This window comes from Entelurus aequoreus, linkage group LG01, assembly GCF_033978785.1.
Source record: "Entelurus aequoreus isolate RoL-2023_Sb linkage group LG01, RoL_Eaeq_v1.1, whole genome shotgun sequence".
Classification (NCBI taxonomy): Eukaryota; Metazoa; Chordata; class Actinopteri; order Syngnathiformes; family Syngnathidae; genus Entelurus; species Entelurus aequoreus.
Window position 1 is genome coordinate 27,059,253 of NC_084731.1, and position 21,543 is coordinate 27,080,795.

Here is a 21,543-nt window from a genome sequence, read left to right on the forward strand (position 1 = left end):
GAAAGAAAAAATGCCCACTGAATGGCAAGGCTAGACCCAAAACCCTGCAGGTAGGTTTTTCCCGACAAGATCAAAGCCATGAGCCGAGTCATCACCGGAGTAGGTGGTGTCCAAATGCTGCCTGCCAGCCTTAAGACCTGCTCAGTGGCCTTGTGGTTAGAGTGTCCGCCCTGAGACTGGAAGGTTGTGAGTTCAAACCCCGGCCGAGTCATACCAAAGACTATAAAAATGGGACCCATTACCTCCCTTGCTTGGCACTCAGCATCAAGGGTTGGAATGGGGGTTAAATCACCAAAATGATTACCGGGCGCGGCCACCGCTGCTGCTCACTGCTCCCCTCACCTCCCAGGGGGTGAACATGGGTCAAATGCAGAGGATAATTTCACCACACCTAGTGTGTGTGTGACTATCATTGGGACTTTAACTTTAACTTTATCCAGCAAGCTGCCCACAGAACCCCCGCTTGCCCCACAACAGAGGCAGACAACGCCGGAAAGTCCACAGCGAACGACTACAACCAACAAGCTTTCTACAGAAGTTGCCAAATGGGTGTCAGCACCCCTAATTATATGACCGATCCATATGGTAGAGTAGGAGGTGCTACCCAAAACATGCCCGACTGTCATGAAGACTGAGGACGCACCCCACACACTCACATACAGAATTTTTTTTTACATCTCATTTAAATTTGTATGTTTTTTTTTTTTAATGTTTGTGTGCGAGATAGTGTGAGTCTGTAAAAGTGTGTTTGTTTCTATTTTGTGTTTTAAGCTGTTTAAAAAAGCAAATTATTTAAAGGGCACCCATGATGATTTTAATCTACATTTAAAACTCTTCCTTGTGGTCTAGATCAGTGGTTCTCAACCTTTTTTCAGTGATGTACCCCCAGTGAAATTTTTTTAAATTCAAATACCCCCTAATCAGAGCAAAGCATTTTTGGTTGAAAAAAAAGAGATAAATAAGTAAAATACAGCACTATGTCATCAGTTTCTGATTGATTAAATTGTACAACAGTGCAAAATATTGCTCATTTGTAGTAGTCTTTCATGAACTATTTGGAAAAAAAGATATAAAAATAACGAAAAACTTGTTGAAAAATAAACACGTGATTCAATTATAAATAAAGATTTCGACACATAGAAGTAATCATCAAGTTAAAGTGCCCTCTTTGGGGATTGTAATAGAGATCCATCTGGATTCATGAACTTAATTCTAAACATTTCTTCACAAAAAAATACATCTTTAACATCAATATTTATTGAACATGTCCACAAATCCTACTTGATTTGATGTTCAGTTTATGAACTTACATTCATATTTTGTTGAAGTATTATTCAATAAATATATTTATAAAGGATTTTTGAATTGTTGCTATTTTTAGAATATTTAAAAAAAAATCTCACGTACCCCTTGGCATACCTTCAAGTACCCCCAGGGGTACGCGTACCCCCATTTGAGAACCACTGCTCTAGATAATATGTATTAGACTTAGACTTAGACACACTTTATTGATCCACAAATGAAATTGTTCCACACAGTAGCTCAGTTACAAAGGATGGAAAGGATAATGCACACAAAGGCACAAAAAGACGGCAAAAACAAAAAGGTATAAAGTAGACTAACAAGTACCATAGTAGCCATATAAAATATATGTAATATTTACATATTATATATACAGTGTATAATATATACTGATATATAACATTATTCTCCATCCATCCATCCATCCATTTTCTACCGCTTGTCCCTTTCGGGGTCGTGGGGGGTGCTGGAGCCTATCTCAGTTGTATTCGGGCGGAAGGTGGTGTACACCCTGGACAAGTCGCCACCTCATCGCAGGACCAACACAAATAGACAGACAACATTCACACTCACATTCACACACTAGGGCTAATTTAGTGTTGCCAATCAGCCTATCCCCAGGTGCATGTCTTTGGAGGTGGGAGGAAGCCGGGGTACCCGGAGGGAACCCACACAGTCACTAGGAGAACATGCAAACTCCACCCCAGGATCCTTCGTATTGTGAGGCATGCACTAACCCCTGTTCCACCGTGTATATTCTTAGGTAGCAGATTGTAGTTTGCTTTGTGTACAATTTTAGCTGTTTGCAAATTCACTATGTCGTGGAATTTCAGTATTTTCGATTCAATGACTAAAGGGTTTGTATGCTCTCTATATTCAACATTAAGTATTATTCTAACTGATCTTTTTTGTAACACCGTTTTGTAGTTATTTCCCCATATTTCTGCACAATAACTCAAATATGGCAACACTAGTGAGCAATAGAGAATATGGAGTGATTTTTGGTCTAGAACATTGTGGAGGGGCGTGGCTCTGCGGGCCTGCGGCGAAGCGGGATGTGTCAGGACCGGCTTCGAGGTCAGCGACAGGTGAGTAGATGGCCCACCTTGGTGCGTTTATCTAATCACCTGTCGCTCTGTTAAAGGCAGCAGCTGGGAAGGAGAGGGGGTTGTTGTCGATGGTGGCTGGAGTTGGAGCAAGAGAGCAAACGAGGGCGAGAGCAGGATTCGCACAAGACTAAAAGACAATTGCTGAAAAGCACTTGAGCCTTTATTGGAAAAAATAAAAACTGTCTGAAAGCCCTGAAAAATAGCGGAGATGTCTGTGCTTGGTGGCCCAACGAACCCGGAAGGAAGCGACTTCCACAAACATTTTTTAAATTATTCATTATTGACGTGTTTCTTGCTACTTTATGTTCTATATTTTTTACATGAGATTTTCAGTTCATTTTATCATCAATCATTATACCTAGAAATTTAGTTTCATTTACTCTTTCAATGTCTACTCCGTCTGGTCGTGTTTGTGTTTGACTTTCCCTTCTACTGTTACCGAATAGCATTATTATAGTTTTACTGAGGTTTAAGTATAATCTGTTTTTGTCAAACCATCTTTTCAATGTGTTAATTTATTCTGGAATTATTTGTATTAGCTTCTGTGTGTTCTCTCCTGAACAAAACGCTGTTATATCATCCGCAAATAATACTAACTTTAAATCTTTTGTCACTTTACAAATGTCATTCACGTAAAGATTGAACAATTTTGGTCCTAGTATTGATGCCTGTGGTACACCACAGGATATATTTAGTGTTGTAGATGTGTGTTCGCCTAGCTTCACGTATTGTGATTAATCACGATTAATCACAGTTCAAGAGTGTGATCAATCTGATTAAAAAAATGAATCACTTGACAGCCCTAATTTTTATTATTTGATATCTCTCAAAGTAACCTTTTACTTGGCATATTTGGTAACAATGGGAATGTTGTAAGTCAGGGGTGTCAAACGTAAGGCCCGCAGGCCGGATCAGGCCCGCAAACAGATTTTTTAAGGCCCGCGGGATGAGTTTGCTAAGTACAAAAATGAGCCAAAATTTTTGAATGAAAGAAACTGCTGTTCTAAATGTGTCCACTAGATGTCGCAATAGCAATTATTTGTGTCTTTGTAGATTATCACCATTCCCAAATTATGTGGGCTCTATTGATAACCTCACTAACAACTTTAATGACGCCCTGCGCGACACCATTGATAGTGTAGCACCGCTAAAGCTAAAAAGGGCCCCTAAAAGGCGTACCCCATGGTTTACAGAAGAAACTAAAGCCCAGAAATTATCATGTAGAAAGCTGGAACGCAAATGGCGTGCGACTAAACTTGAGGTTTTCCATCAAGCATGGTGTGATAGTTTAATAACTTATAAACGCATGCTTACCTCAGCTAAAGCTAAATATTACTCAAATCTCATCCACCTCAACAAAAATGATCCTAAATTTCTGTTTAGTACAGTAGCATCGCTAACCCAACAACGGACTCCTCCCAGTAGCTCCACCCACTCAGCAGATGACTTTATGAATTTCTTTAATAAGAAAATTGAAGTCATTAGAAAAGAGATTAAAGACAATGCATCTCAGCTACAACTGGGTTCTATTAACACAAATACGACTGTATACACGACGGACACTGCCCTCCAAAATAGTTTCTCTCTCTTTGATGAAATAACATTGGAGGAATTGTCAAAATGTGTAAATGGGACAAAACAAACAACATGTTTACTTGACCCAATTCCTGGGAAACTTATCAAGGAGCTTTTTGTATTATTAGGTCCATCAGTGTTAAATATTATAAACTTATCACTTTCCTCTGGCACTGTTCCCCTAGCATTCAAAAAAGCGGTTATTCATCCTCTACTCAAAAGACCTAACCTCGATCCTGATCTCCTGGTAAACTACCGGCCGGTGTCCCACCTTCCGTTTATCTCGAAAATCCTCGAAAAAATTGTAGCACAGCAGCTAAATGAACACTTAGCGTCTAACAATCTCTGTGAACCTTTTCAATCCGGTTTCTGGGGAAATCACTCTACGGAGACAGCCCTCGCAAAAACGACTAATGATCTATTGCTAACGATGGATTCTGATGCGTCATCTATGTTGCTGCTTCTTGATCTTAGCACCGCTTTCGATACTGTTGATCATAATATTTTATTAGAGCGTATCAAAACGCGTATTGGGATGACAGACTTAGCCTTGTCTTGGTTTAACTCTTATCTTACTGACAGGATGCAGTGTGTCTCCCATAACAATGTGACCTCGGACTATGTTAAGGTAACGTGCGGAGTTCCCCAGGGTTCGGTTCTTGGCCCTGCATTCTTTAGTATTTACATGCTGCCGCTATGTGACATCATACGCAAATACGGTGTTAGCTTTCACGGTTATGCTGATGACACCCAACTCTACATGCCCCTAAAGCTGACCAACACGCCGGATTGTAGTCAGCTGGAGGCGTGTCTTAATGAAATTAAACAATGGATGTCCGCTAACTTTTTGCAACTCAACGCTAAGAAAACGGAAATGCTGATTATCGGTCCTGCTCAACACCGACATCTATTTAATAATACCACCTTAACATGTGACAACCAAACAATTAAACAAGGCGACTCAGTAAAGAATCTAGGTATTATCTTCGACCCAACTCTCTCGTTTGAGTCACACATTAAGAGTGTTACTAAAACGGCCTTCTTTCATCTCCGTAATATCGCTAAAATTCGTTCCATTTTGTCCACAAGCGATGCTGAGATCATTATCCATGCGTTCGTTACATCTCGTCTCGATTACTGTAACGTTTTATTTTCGGGCCTCCCTATGTCTAGCATTAAAAGATTACAGATGGTACAAAATGCGGCTGCTAGACTTTTGACAAAAACAAGAAAGTTTGATCATATTACGCCTATACTGGCTCACTTGCACTGGCTTCCTGTGCACCTAAGATGCGACTTTAAGGTTTTACTACTTACGTATAAAATACTACACGGTCAAGCTCCTGCCTATCTTGACGATTGTATTGTACCATATGTCCCGGCAAGAAATCTGCGTTCAAAGAACTCCGGCTTATTAGTGATTCCCAGAGCCCAAAAAAAGTCTGCGGGCTATAGAGCGTTTTCTATTCGGGCTCCAATACTATGGAATGCCCTCCCGGTAAAAGTTAGAGATGCTACCTCAGTAGAAGCATTTAAGTCTCATCTTAAAACTCATTTGTATACTCTAGCCTTTAAATAGACTCCCTTTTTAGACCAGTTGATCTGCCGTTTCTTTTCTTTTCTTTTCTACTCTGCTCCGGGGTGGACCGCTAGCCTGTTCATCGGATGGGGACATCTCTACGCTGCTGACCCGTCTCCGCTCGGGATGGTTCCTGCTGGCCCCACCATGCATGGACTGGACTTTCGCTGATGTGTTGGACTTTCACAATATTATGTCAGACCCACTCGACATCCATTGCTTTCGGTCTCCCCTAGAGGGGGGGGTTACCCACATATGCGGTCCTCTCCAAGGTTTCTCATAGTCATTCACATTGATGTCCCACTGGGGTGAGTTTTCCTTGCCCATATGTGGGCTCTGTACCGAGGATGTCGTTGTGGCTTGTACAGCCCTTTGAGACACTTGTGATTTAGGGCTATATAAATAAACATTGATTGATTGATTGATTGATTGATATGTAAACAAAAAAAACCCCACATGATGTTAGTGCACTAGTCGAGGAAAATGAGTAAACTACATAAATAATAGGGCTGTGAATCTTTGGGTGTCCCACGATTCGATTCAATATCGATTCTTGGGGTCACGATTCGATTCAAAATCGATTTTTTTTCAATTCAACACGATTCTCGATTCAAAAAACGATTTTTTTCCCGATTCAAAACGATTCTCTATTCATTCAATGCATAGGATTTCAGCAGTATCTAACCCAGTCTGCTGACATGCAAGCAGAGTAGTAGATTTTTGTAAAAAGCTTTTATAATTTTAAAGGACAATGTTTTATCAACTGATTGCAATAATGTACATTTGTTTGAACTATTAAATGAACCAAAAATATGACTTTTTTTTATCTTTGTGAAAATATTGGACACAGTGTGTTGTCAAGCTTATGAGATGCGATGCAAGTGTAAGCCACTGTGACACTATTGTTTATTTTTTATAAATGTCTAATGATAATGTCAATGAGGGATTTTTAATCACTGCTATGTTGAAATTGTAACTAATATTGATACGTTGTTGATAATATTAATTTTTGTTTCACTACTTTTGGTTTGTTCTGTGTCGTGTTTGTGTCTCTTCTCAATTGCTCTGTTTATTGCAGTTCTGAGTGTTGCTGGGTCGGGTTTGGTTTTGGAATTGGATTGCATTGTTATGGTATTGCTGTGTATTGTTTTGTTGGATTTATTAATAAAAAAAATAAATAAATTGAAATAAATTAATACAAAAATAAAAATCGATTATTTAAAAATGAGAAGCGATTCTGAATCACACAATGTGAGAATCGCGATTCGAACTCGAATCGATTTTTTCCCACACCCCTAAAAAAAAACATCCTGTAATTTGATTTTGATATAATTTTTTTTATCTTGATAGATTGAAAATTAACACCAATGAGTTGACTGATGAACATGATCACATAATTTACTCAGAAAGTATAAATAATGACAAACAAAGGTAGAATACTATTAACCGCAATATTTAAGTGTAAAAAAAACCCAACAACATTATGATTTGTACATTTTCAGAATGTGCTTGTTCTATTTTTAAACAAAGAAAAATATCGGAAGTTGTCTTTATTTTTAAGTTATCGTGCCGTGATTTTACCAGTCCGGCCCCACTTGGGAGTAGATTTTTCTCCATGTGGCCCCCGATTTAAAATGAGTGTGAGACCCTTGTTCTAAGTAGACAATAATAATATTAATACATAACACTGCTATTCAGTGCAGTTCTACATCACTGTAACTTTCAATACATGCCCAGTAATACAAATACAATGTAAACAAACAGCTGAAAGAGTTTCTGTATTGTAATTTGCTTGTTTACAGAACGAGATGTTTTGTCAGTGTTGTGCATGTCCTGCAAATCGTCAACAACAAAACTCTTCTGTGCGGCATTGCGGCGGATTGTTAGCCAGAGGACTGGAGTGTATAGCCAGATGCGAATGAAGCAGTTGTTAGAGGAGTGGCAGGCTAGTTTTAGTCAGCTCTCGCTTTTCGACATCTGGGGAGCTCTTATCAGAGCATGTGGCCGGAACTGTCTTGGCATGAGGTGATGACAGTAACGCCAAGGGGACAGGGATCACTGTGTGTGACGACGATGCACTTCCTGCAAGCTTTGCTGCAGAAAAACATCTGTTTCTCCTCGGAATCTCAGGATTCCAAACAACCCAACAAAGAGAACTGCTCAGCGCCGGTGCACAGACATCTCATCCTCATGGGTGGTTGGCCTGAGAGTGGAGTGTGTATGCTGCAGTACATGCAACATGGCACAGATACAAGCAGAGATATAAAGTGTCTAAACATCCACGATAGTCCGAAAGCAAGATAAGACTTTTCTTTCCAAGCAGGGTTTATTTCTTACCCCACAACCTATTCTGTTCTTTCATTATTATCATACAGTCTCTAATGTAATTTTTTGTCGTTTTCTTGTCCTCTAAAACAGTGGTCCCCAACCACCGGTCCGGGGAGCGGTACCGGTCCGTGATGCATTTGCTACCGGGCCGCACAGCAGAGGTGGGACCAAGTCATTGCTTTGCAAGTCACAAGTAAGTCTCAAGTATTTGCCCTCAAGTCTCGAGTCAAGTCCCGAGTCAAGACAGGCAAGTCCCGAGTCAAGTCCAAAGTCAAGACTGGAAAGTCTCAAGTCAAGTCCCAAGTCCTGCATTTTGAGTTTCGAGTCCTTTCAAGTCCTTTTAACCACAGACCAATATATTTACACATATTGTGTATGCTTTTAAAACGCTGCATTTATTTATTAAAACAAGTGCATTTGAAATTGCAGGAAAAAAATAGTGCTGACATTGCACTTCATAATAGCACTATTAACCAGTCATTTTAAACATTTAACTCATTCCTTTACAGAATAAACACATTTGAAAAAACAAGTGCAACTGTACTTATTTGTAAAAAAGTGTTAAAATTGTATTTCCATGGCATACTGCATTGTAACTAGTTCCACAGCAGTTTCTATCCTGTTCTTACCTTATCTCATTGATCTCCTCTCATACTGTATGTGTGTTTATGTGTGCGTACACATGGAAAACAGAACAAATACATGAACAAAACAATGAACAGAGTTGTACTTTTTAGATGTCAGGGCCCTATGCATTATGTACACATATTCTTAATATAGTATACATTTTAACTGACCTTTATTTGACTATGTTTGTCTTTTGGTAGGTGGCTAAAATACGCGGTGCTGCTGACCGCCGTCTAACGTTACGTTATTGTGTGTGATACATTGACTAACGTAACGTTATGAATAGGTACCTCATGCAACCCTGCTTAAAACAAGTCACTTGACAAAAAGTATGAATAAGGTAACGAACTGCAGTGGACGCAACAGATTGCCGTGTTTGCAATGACGTTATAACCACAGACATCTTATAAGTAGACGCAGCATTGGCTGCTGTGATGCGAGAAATTTGTCCGCCATCTTGAAGTGGTGATGAGGAGCCGGCGAGCAGCCTAAACTGACAGTTGACAGGTAGGAAACAAAGATGGTGTTCAGCGTTTTTCTACTCAAATGAGCGGACTGTTGAAAATAGGAATCGGGGGATTACTTTTCACAAGTAAGATTTAACATTAATGTACTATTGGTTGTATTTTATGAAAATAATATTACCACAGAGTTGAGAAGGAGCAAAGATCTTCAATATTTGTATGTGAAAATCACAAAGAAATCTTCTGGGGGAGGATGACCCCCCTACAGGGGTTTGGTTTACAAACTTTCAGCCCCACCTAAAACAAAATTCACCAGCCGCCACTGATTATGATGCATTCTCATTTTAGGCAAAATATAAGACAATACTTTCTTAACAGTATAATTGTAACCAGGAATAAGTCTTCAAGTAACAATATTCAAATACTAACATTGCTGGGTAAAACAGAATTTGGTTTTATTCTGAATCCAATGAAACAGATTGGTGGTTTTAGCTGATATAAAGACTTTCAGGTGTTTATATACTGTATGTTTAAGTATTTGGCAGACACTTTTATCCAAAGCGACATACATAAAGAATACATATATAACAATCACTGTAAACATGATCATTTAAGGGAAGAATGTAATACAAAATATCAATACAAAGTGTCAAGACAGAATAAACTCTCTGCTGCTGCAGCAACAGAGATACAGTCTATAAGATATATAGATATCTAATGTATTCATACATTGTTTATGTAGCATGTATATATAACCTAATCATATTGTTTCTTCAACTTAAAAATAGCTGACCATTTTTTCCCCCTTCTCTGGGATTATATTCCCAGTTTTGATCTCGGACGTCTGGTCACTTATAGCATATAAGAATATTCTATTAATGTTAAGCAAACTATGAATAATAAAACACGCCAAAACATGTGTCCGTTATCATAGCTACACGTATGACAAAAAAACATGTGAAAATCAGTGGTATTCAGTGAGGTAAAATGAATTAAATGCGCTGACAGTTCATTGCTCCTGCCAAATGAATTGCACTGAGTGGAGCGGATCACCACTCCAAGATGGCGGCCCCGCGTCTCGTCTGTGCCAGTAGGCAGTAGCGCTCCATGCTGCGTCTACTTATAAGATGTCTATGGTTATAACGTTAGCAGTGAGTTTACAGCCTCACTCATTTAACTACACAGCAAATAAAAGTCACGTTACTTAGCCAATAAACGTTAGCTTACATTCAAAACTTACCCTTCTTTGTGCAACTTCAAATGTCGAACGAAGTTGGAAGTTGTTGCATCTCCGTCTGTAATATTCCAACTGCGTGATTTGCATACGGCAATTCGTTTTTTGTTGACCAAGTCGTAGTTTTTATACCAGAAGGAAAACCAACTTTGGCATAATTGTTTCTCACTGCTGCATTGTTTGACAACTCTTCTTCATTGGTTGTCCTGCAATTTGATTGGATGAATGCTGTGTGATGAAAACAACGTAGATCTAATTTGATTGGATGTTGTACTGAGAGCACACACGCTGACAGGAACAACACGCTGATAGACACAGACGTACAAAATGAAAGCTACGGAGCGCTCCCAAATAACTTTTTAAGCTTTGGGTTTTGGGGAATGTAGCAAGTCATGTCAAGTCAAAAGGCTCAAATCCAAGTGAAGTCACAAGTCATTGATGTTAAAGTCTAAGTCGAGTTGCAAGTCTCTTTACATTTTGTCAAGTCGAGTCTAAAGTCATCAAATTCATGACTCGAGTCCGACTCGAGTCCAAGTCATGTGACTCGTCCAAGTCATGTGACTCGAGTCCACACCTCTGCCGCACAGCAACATTAATTGTGTGAATGCTCCAAAGCATTCACACAATTAATATGGTTTTCTACACCAAAATTCATCTATTTTTTTATTCAACTTGTTCTTTTTCTTCTCCAGATTTTTGGCACACTCTACCTTCCACTTTTTTCATCCTTTGAAAAATTCCCAGATTTCCCAGAATTCCAGATTTTCCGGCACATTTTTCCCAATCAAAATGAATTGGCCATTTTTCAAACTTACACCATTTGCACATTTTTCAACCGATTCAAACCATTCCCCCTTTAACATATTTCAGTCATCCTGCACATTCAAACCATCCTTTTTCCAAGCCACCGTCAAAACATTCCGCTTAATCAGGACAAAAAAAAAGAAGTTGTTTTTCGAACAGGAAAAATTCCCGGTTTTCCTGAAATTCCTTAATACAATTTCTCAATCAAAAATGTTACTACCATATTTTTCGGACTACAAGTCGCAGTTTTTTTCATAGTTTAGATTTATACTCAGGAGCGATTTATGTGTGAAATTATTAACACATTACCGTAAAATATCAAATAATATTATTTAGCTCATTCACGTAAGAGACTAGACGTATAAGATTTAATCGGATTTAGCGATTAGGAGTGACAGATTGTTTGGTAAACGTATAGCATGTTCTGTATGTTATAGTTATTTGAATGACTCTTACCATAATATGTTACGTTAACATACCAGGCACGTTCTCAGTTGGTTATTTATGCGTCATATAACGTACACTTATTCAGCCTGTTGTTCACTATTCTTTATTTATTTTAAATTGCCTTTCAAATGTCTATTCTTGGTGTTGGGTTTTATCAAATAAATTTCCCCCCAAAATGCGACTTATACTCCAGTGCGACTTATATATGTTTTTTTCCTTCTTTATTATGCATTTTCGGCCGGTGCGACTTATACTCCGGAACGACTTATACTCCGAAAAATACGGTACTTCAACATTTCTCGACCGATTTGAAAAAATCCCAACACCAACCATTTCAACTCTATCAGAACATTCAAATAGTTTTTGCATTTTCCCAAAACATTCCCTCTTTTCCCGAAATCCTCCCAAATTTCCTAGAATTTCCCATTGAAAAGAATGGGACATTTTTTCAAAGTTCCACAACTCCCACTCAAACCGTTCCAACTTCAAAATATTCAGCCTGTTAAAGAATTGTGTGCTCCCTTTCAAAAAATTCCCGGATTTCCAAGAATTTTCAGTTTTTAGGGACATTTTCCCCATTCCAAGAGAATTATCCATTTTTCACACTTCCACAATTCCAACATTTTTCCAACCTATTCAAACCATTCCACCTTCAACATATTCCACTCATCCTGGACATTCAAACTAAGTCTTTCCCGAGTTATAAACCAAATTCCGGTTTTCCTGGAAATTCAAATGCTTCAACATTTAAAACATTCCAACATTCAAACTATTCTTACATTCATACTTCATTCTGTCAGCATTGGAGCATTCACATGCAATTCCTTCAGGAGTTTCCTCATCTAGTTAATTTATAAACTACCGCATTTTCTCAGACTTAACTTTCAGATTGTAGCCAAAGGCTAATCGTTTTGCTGTTTTTATCTGCCACACGCGGAAAGCCGGTCCATGAAAGTAATGCATACATTAAACCGGTGCCTGGTGGAAAAAAGGTTAGGGACCCCTGCTCTAAAATATATATTTCAGTTTAACCAGAGTACTGTAGCAGTGCTGCCAGTAACAACAAATGTTCTAACGACTAAAGAACTAATCTAAACAACTAATAATTAAAAAAAATTGTTATTTCGTTCGCTCTGCCGGTTGTTAAGGTAGCCAGGCGTGCAGTTGTGCTGCTCGTAAAACGTTTAAAGGCAGGTTAATAACATTACTGCCGTAGGTTAAGTAGCCTGTTTAACGTTTAAAGCAGGGGTGTCAAACTCATTTTAGATCTGGGGCCACATGAAGAAAGGCAACTGTCTCCCCCGCTGGATTATGCCACTAAATTACTGTATTTTTGGACTATAAGGCACACTTAAAATTCTTTCATTTTCTCAAAACTCGACAGAGCGCCTTATAACCCGGTGCGCCTAATGTACAAAATAATTCTTGTTGTGCTTACCAACCTTGAAGCTATTTTGTTTGGTACATGGTGAAATGATAAGTGTGACCAGTAGATGGTAGTCACACATAAGAGATACGTGTAGACTGCAATATGACTCAAGTAAACAACACCAACATGGTATACTGTATGTTCCATGGAAAATACAGAACATTACACACGGCGGTCAAAAATCTATCAAAATGTTTTAGTAGGACTTTGGTAAGCTATGAAGCCGCACCGCTTGATGGATTGTCGGCGCATTAAACATACGAGTATTATTATGGTGTGTGTATAATGTAAGACATATTATCTGGTGTTTTGTTTCGCAAAATTATGCAAAAGCAACTTTTCTTAGCTTCTGGTACCTGCTGATCTGTATTTGGGATCTGCATAATTCCTGAAAATTTGAAAGCGTCCACCTTTGTAGTTCGTGTCGACACCGTAATCAATAAGCTTCTTAATTTTCTCTATCTTTTTGTTATGGGACATTCGTCCTCCGCTGTTGCCATTTCTAATATAAAGTAGTTGTCATGTCTGTGATCATGTTTTGTTTAGTTATGTTTTGTTTGGTTTTTGGACACTTTTCAGTTCTTGTTTTCACTCCCTTGCTTTGTCACCATAGCAACCATTAGTTTCACCTGGTTCACATCCTTATGTAACGCACCTGTCTCACGTTTTCACATTTTGAGTCACGTACCTGTTTTCACTAATCATGTCACCAGTATTTAAGCTTGTTGTTGCCAGGCAGTCGGCCTGGTGACATTATCCTTTCTACCTATGCTTCTGTACCTGTCATTCTAAGCCATTGTTCCATGCACGTTTTTCATGCCACAGTAAGTGTTGTATATTTCATGTTTATAGTTTTTGCGTTTGTGCAAGTTTTTGTTTCATTAGCCACGTTTTTGTACTTCCGCCATGTGCGCGCTTTTCTTTTGTTCTTTTTGTTAGTGTAAAAATAAACATCACCTTCACGCCTTGCCCGCGCCAACTTTCCTTTGCATTCCGGGAAAACAAAACCCCCCAAAGTCCCAGGGTTGACAGTAGTGTAAAGTTCTTACTTATATCTGTCAGTAAACTCGCCATGAAAGCGCTAAAACATACCGGTGTAGTGAGTTTACATTATTCACCCGAGGAACTTTAGTTATTAGAGAGTTCCGGTCGGACGGGTTTTCACGGGACACATTTATGGCGTTGTTGTTGCACTAGTAAGCCACGGATGAGGAGATTCTGCTCCATTGTTGATTTAAGTAAAGTCTGAATGTCATTAAAACAGTTAGCTCCATCTTTTGACACTTCTTCCACTCCCGTCCTTGCACGCTAAGCCGCTACAACAAAGCTGACGGAGAAAAAACGCTGCCAAAGGTGAGCCACGTAAATAAAACCGCCCACAAAACGGCGCCTCCTAAAGCGACTGTCGGAAAGCGGCTTGAAGATGATCTGTAAAACATAATCTATGCAACATTTTGACCAAAGAACCACCATTACATGTTGTGTAGACCACAAGGAAATGTTTTAAATTTAGAAAAACAAAAAATAAATATGACCCCTTTAATGCACCCTATTTCGGTGCACCTTTTGTATGAAAATAGACCTGACAAGACCTGCTCAACGGCAGTGCGCCTTATAATCCGGTGCGCCGTATGGTCTGGAAAATACGATAATGGTGATCAGTAATTGAAGACATTTTAATTTGTGAAAAATATAAATATATATAATTAAATATATAAAAATTATCTTTAAACATGTCTAATCAGCCCCCAAATTCCCAACACCCCTGCAGTACCTGCTGGTGAAGATCCCTGCATTGTACCACCATAAAAGCCAAGTGGACACACTACATGACACAGTAGTTTGTCACTCACCGTCCTGACTGTTAGTTCTGGGGGATTATCATTGATGTCTGTGATGGAGATCAGGGCTGTGGCTGTGTTGGACAAGCCGAAGTTCAAGTTTCCCTCCATATCCGTGGCCTGGACGATAATGGTGTACTGGGAGACTTTCTGTAGAGAGTAAGAGAGAGAAACGCGTGACGTTAAAAGTGTAACTTCAGAAACATTTACAGATACAGGTGGAGGTAAGGTTAAGGGTGATACAACAGAAAAAAATGATGAAAACATAAAAACAAATACAAAATTACACCACTGCAATATTATGCGGCAGTTCACAAAACACGTACACGAGCACTTGAAACGTCCCAGTATAAAGACGCTATCCATGGTGCTGAAAGGTCAGACTATCCACCAGAATCCCCAGTAACACAACGGCTGCACTTGAAGTAATTACAAAAATGATTTATTTTGTGTATAGTATTACTATTACCTGGCGTGGAACTACAATATAGTATATCACAAAGGTGAGCACACTTCTCACATTTTAGCAACCATTTTATTATATAGTACATTGCAAACACACTCACCCACTTCTACGTATTTTAGATAGATAGATAAATAGATAGATAGATAGATAGTACTTTATTGATTCCTTCAGGAAAATTTTAATTCCAGCAGCAGTGTACAGGATTGAGAACACATTTAAAAAGTAAAAAGTAAATAATGGGGGTAAAAAGGGAAATAAAGTAGAAAATATAACAATAACAAAAACAATATAGCAGTAAAAATAAGAATATAACAAGAGAAACTAGGCAGTAGTTTATTATGAAAATGTATTGCACTTTAAAAAATAAATATTATTGGTTTGCTTCTGATGGCGTGTGGGACAAAGGAGTTTTTTAGTCTATTATTCATTTGATAAATTAATTCATGGTCAAGGTAATTTGGCTTTTAAAAAAAAAAAAAAAAATTGGAAAAAAAGCTCCCCTCATTTCAAAGTGGTTTCAATTAATTTAAAATACATAATGCTTTAGAGTGGAAAACAGTCTAGGTTTGCTTTCCATTATTGTCTTAATATCCGACAACACTAGAGAACACGCTTCGCAGTAAACATGTCCAACATGTGCTTAGTATTAAAAAGTGTTATCTTGCACCGCCTTAATGCTCTTGGGCATGGAATTCACCGGAGCTGCACAAGTTCTTACTGAAATCCGTCTACCACTTGAGGATTCCACCACACAGGCGCTTAATTGCGTTCAAGTCTGGGGACATACAGTAATCGGACCCTTGGTCACCTTCAGCTTCCTCAGCCTGGAAGTTGTCATCTTGGTGGTGTGTTTGGGGCCGTTATGTAGGAAAGGGATCAGACTCCGCCTCCGAATGCCACAGTCCATGATGTGCATTCAAATGTACGTCTGCCGACGTATTTTAGGATGTTTTTATTCTGAACGTATCAGTGCACAAAACTACATGGTTGGATGGTTTTGGTGTGGACAATATTTTGACCTCAACCCTATTAAATATCTTTGGGCGATTCACGGCATGACCCTTATGTCCAACACAAGTGATTTCTGATATCATATATATATCAAAGTCTTAGATTGTAGAGCCACCATCCAGAAACTTGAAGATTCCTGGCATGAATCCAGATTCCGCCATCCTAGACACTGTTGTCTCCTTGGGCAAGACATTTTACCCATTTTGCTCCCAGTGCCGCTCACACTTGTGTATGAATTTGAATGAATGTTTGGTGGTGGCGGATAGGCGGTTGGCGCACTGACATGATTCCGTTGGTCTACCCCATGCAGCTAAGGCTACAGGTGAGCTTACCACCACAAAGGTGTGACTGTGAATGATAGTTTTTTTGTCACGGCCCGGGCGCTTGCCAATGCGCACTCATCTGTGCGCTCTGTTGATTGCGCCTCAAGAGCGCACCTGCACGCGTCACTCCGGCGACAGCAAGCAGCTACAAGCAATCAGCACTCAGCGCACCTGTGGTTGATGATCTTCCTGGGCTTCTTAAGCCAGTGCAGACCTGCGTTCTGGGCCAGAACGTAATCATCTGTTCGGGTACAGTAAGCCGTATTCATGCCTAATGCAAACCTGCTCTCTCTGTGTTTTCCCCTCCGTGTGTCATTGTGCGTTTTCCTGTGTCATGTCGTTTCTGCAGCAAATCCCCGTTCCTGCGTGACGAGCTGTGCGTCTCGTCTTCCTTGTTTGTTCCCCTCTGGATTCCGGACTGCCTCCCTCGATCCTCGACCTGCCGCTTGGACACGGACCTTTTGACGCCTCGCTTTACCCCCGACAACCTGCCTGTCTCACGGACCCTCTTGCCTGCCCTGCCCCTTTTGAACTTGCCTCTCGCTCAACACTACGGTAACACTCAGCAGCTAATCACCACACACACACACACACACACACACACACACACACACACACACACACACACACACACACACACACACACACACACACACACACACACACACACACACACACACACACACACACACACACACACACACACACACACACACACACACACACACACACACACACACACAAACTTTTGGATTTTTTCACACTACATTCTCTAGTTTATATACTTATTGTTTCGTTATTTTATTATATATATATATATATATATATATATATATATATATATATATATATATATATATATATATATATATATATATATATATATATATATATATATATATATGATAAAATCATAGAGCTTAACTATGCCCCCTTGTGTCTGTGCCGTCTACTCCTCTCTGTACATAACATTTTTAGTGTAATGAGTTTTGAGTCAATTGGAAATTTTTTTTATCCAAATATAGTCCATGTTTAGATGACATCGTTGTGATCATGTAACTTGTTTGTTCTAAACCATGTATCCCCAAACTACGGCCCGCGGGAAGTCTCAAGTTTTTTATTTTTATTTGTTCGACCGCTTCTACGTTTGTATATGAGCTACCTCTTTTTGTTCATAATTTTGCTGCAGCTGTTACATATACTGTAATACTGTACATCAGGGGTGTCCAACTCATTTGACCTCAGGGGCCGCATGGAGGGAAATCTGCGCACACGCGGGCCAGACTATTAAAGTCATGGCATTGTAACTAAAAAATAAAGACAACCTCAGATTGTTTTCTTTGTCTTACTTTGGCCAAAAATAGAACAGACACATTCTGAAAACATTACAATAAAAGTATAGAAAAAAATACCCGGGCGCGGTAAAGTTTAGATCAGTGGTCCCCAAACTACGGCCCACCGCAGTCCAAAATCCGGCCCGTGGGAAGTATCAAGTTTTTGTTTTTTTTATAGTCAAAAAGGTTTGGGCACCCCTGTTCTAAACTAATGTTGTGAAATGCTTAAAGGAGACCTATGATGGTTTTCCACTTTTCTGACCAATAAAAGTTGTTACAATTTTCAAAGTTTTGGATGCCTCTGAACGCTATATTTCGGAGTACTTTTTTAATAGTGAGCCATTTTTGACGTCAAAGATGGGCGGTTGTACATTTGTGGTCATTCCTGATCAAAGAGTGTGTAGGTGTATCTAATGTTGTGACAGGGTAAATCTTTATATTTTTTATGAAGTTTATTTTTGACCGTGTTTGGAAAATATAGCTGTGGCGTTCGTTTTCAAGATATACATTTTTAAGAGTGTACATTTTGAAAAGATACATTATAATACTTTTAGAGAGTGTGGGCTGTGGTTTCATTTGCAATCAAGGAACGCCTTCACAAACGAAAATCTTACAGACATACGCAGAATGTAGGTTATAGATATGACTGTGTGGCAAAATGTACACATCATTTACACAATACACACAAAAAAATGCTGCGTTATCTTGATAACCAAATTTATGAGTTGCGAGTGTTGGGTTGAATTTTGCAGTTATTTTTATTAAAGATTAAGATTAAAGTACCAATGTTTGTCACACACACACTAGATGTGGTGAAATTTGTCCTCTGCATTTGTCCCATCCCCTTGGGGAGCAGTGGGCAGCAGCGGCGCCGCGCCCAGGAATCATTTTGGTGATTTAACCCCCAACTCTGAAGAGCAATCAATTTTTTGGGTTATAAGGGTATTATTTTAACTCAATTTCTGGGTTTTCAAAATTATGAACCATTTTGGGTTGTTTTTCAATGAGTAACACATTTTTGGGTAAAAAGTTACTTTTTTCTTCAAGGGAATTTTATTATGGATTAATCTCGTTAATATTATTTACAATTTACACATCTTTTTTTTTTTTTTTTTTTTTTTTTTCATAAAGAAATACAATCATGTGTGCTTACGGACTGTATCCCTGCAGACTGTATTGATCTATATTGATATATAATGTATATATTGTGTTTTTTATGTTGATTTAATAAAAAAATAAAATTGTTTTTTATTTATTTTTTTTTTTTATTCTTGCGCGGCCTGGTGGTTGGGGACCACTGCTGTATAGGACTACTATGACCATACACGGCAATTATTGTAAAAAAATGTCACTCATATCTTGCTTTTGAGTATATTTTATTGGAATAAACATAATTTTGATCAGTAGTTGGGAAGTAGTAGGACAAACCAGCAGTAGGACAAACCAGCAGTAAAATTTATAACTTTTAACCAACTGTTGGGTCGAGGAGCGCTAAATTTTGCAACCCAATAGTTGGTTGGGAACAACCTAACATTGTAGTGAGCATAACTCAGCGTTTGTGTTAAATAAATTAAACCCAATAGTTGGGTTATGAATCAACCAACATTGAGTTAGCATAACTCAAATTTTTGTTTAAATAATTCAACGCAAAAGTTGGGTTAAAAAAATTTACCTAAAATGTTGAGTTAAAATAACTCAAATAAGTGGCTCGTCCTGTTTTGAACCAGCAGTTGGGTTACAATTGGGTTATTTTTTAACCCAACATTTTTTTGTGCGTAGCATATCCAAAACGTATTATCTAGACCACAATGAAGTGTATTAAATGTAGAATAAATCATCATAGGTCCCCTTTAATCACACTTTTCGTGTTATTTTCGGGCCTCTATATGCCTAACATTAAAAGATTACAGTTGTTACAAAAGGCGGCTGCTAGACTTTTGACAAGAACAAGAAAGTTTGATCATATTACGCCTATACTGGCTCACCTGCACTGGCTTCCTGTGCACTTAAGATGCGACTTTAAGGTTTTACTACTTACATATAAAATACTTAACGGTCTAGTTCCATCCTATCTTGCTGATTGTATTGTACCGTAAATCCCGGCAAGAAATCTGCGTTCTAAGAACTCCGGCTTATTAGTGATTCCCAGAGCCCCAAAAAAGTCTGCAGGCTATAGAGCGTTTTCTATTCGGGCTCCAGTACTCTGGAATGCCCTCCCGGTAACAGTTAGAGATGCTACCTCAGTAGAAGCCTTTAAGTCCCATCTTAAAACTCATTTAAACACCCCCACATCTGCGGTCCCCTCCAAGGTTTCTCATTGTATCCCATTAGGTTGAGTTTTTTCTTGCCTTGATGTGAGATCTGAGTGTGGCTTGCACAGCCTTTTGAGACACTTGTGATTTAGGGCTATATAAAGAAACTTTGATTGATTGATTGATTGACTTTTGAATTTGGGTAAATCATGATTAAATACCGTATTTTTCGGACTATAAGTCGCAGTTTTTTTCAGGGGTTGCGACTTATACTCAGGAGCGACTTATGTGTGAAATTATTAACACATTATCGTAAAATATCAAATAATATTATTTAGCTCATTCACGTAAGAGACTAGACGTATAAGATTTCATGGGATTTAGCGATTAGGAGTGACAGATTGTTTGGTAAACGTATAGCATGTTCTATATGTTATAGTTATTTGAATGACTCTTACCATAATATGTTACGTTAACATACCAGGCACGTTCTCAGTTGGTTATTTATGCGTCATAAAACGTACACTTATTCAGCCTGTTGTTCACTATTCTTTATTTATCTTAAATTGCCTTTCAAATGTTTATTCTTGGTGTTGGGTTTTATCAAATAAATTTCCCCTAAAAATGCAACTTATACTCCAGTGCGACTTATATATGTTTTTTTCCTTCTTTATTATGCATTTTCGGCCGGTGCGACTTATACTGCGGAGCGACTTATACTCCGAAAAATACGGTAGATGGAAAAAAAAATAGTTTGACAAAATTGCAATTTTCTTGTCAGATTGCATACAAACATTTTTGAAGATGTTTTACTCGAATGCATTTCATGTATTTGCACAAAACTTGGTAGTATTTTGAAGTGAAATTTAGCACACCAGTGAGCGTCTCCTCACTCATCTTTGTATCGACCTGATTACTGACGGTAATAACAACCCAGGCGGCTTTTCAGGTGACCATACATTCCTCAAAATAAACTGTGTGAATAATTTGCTCTTATACGTGATTGATGTGATCATTTTTGGTGATTACTCGCCGCCCTATTCTAAATCCAATTTCTCCATCCAAGAAATCAGTACCAGGTCTCCTCCTCCCCGAATTAATCCATTCGGTGCAAGCCCTCTCACTGAGTGAGGGTGCATAGATAAAGAGGGAGAGAATGGACGTCAAGGACAGGTCAGTGTCGACAGAGCCTGCTGCTTTGTTGATTATTCGTCCTATTGATGGTCTGGTGTTGCCTGGCCAGTTTTGGCTTCTTCACCTCTGGGTTGTGTTAAGAGGCATCACCGCAAGCACCACTGATGTCAGGGAACTGCCCGAGGGCAGAATAACAAGGGCAGTTCTAGGGAAAGATGAGACCGTCAGGTCAGGCTTTTCTATTTTCACTTTTGTTGAGATGATCGAGTTTATAGTGTACTCTT

General features: G+C 38.8%; 1 protein-coding gene across 4 annotated transcripts in view; it reads right to left on the reverse strand.

Annotated features, from left to right (window-relative positions):
* The window catches only part of cdh4 (cadherin 4, type 1, R-cadherin (retinal)), a 620,224-nt gene that overhangs the window by 49,890 nt on the left and 548,791 nt on the right, over window positions 1-21,543 (reverse strand). For all 4 annotated transcript variants that reach the window (XM_062046835.1, XM_062046825.1, XM_062046843.1 and 1 more), the window contains one exon: window positions 14,752-14,889. In XM_062046835.1, coding sequence (XP_061902819.1) covers window positions 14,752-14,889 — 138 coding nt within the window. The remainder of the gene's footprint in view (window positions 1-14,751; window positions 14,890-21,543) is intronic.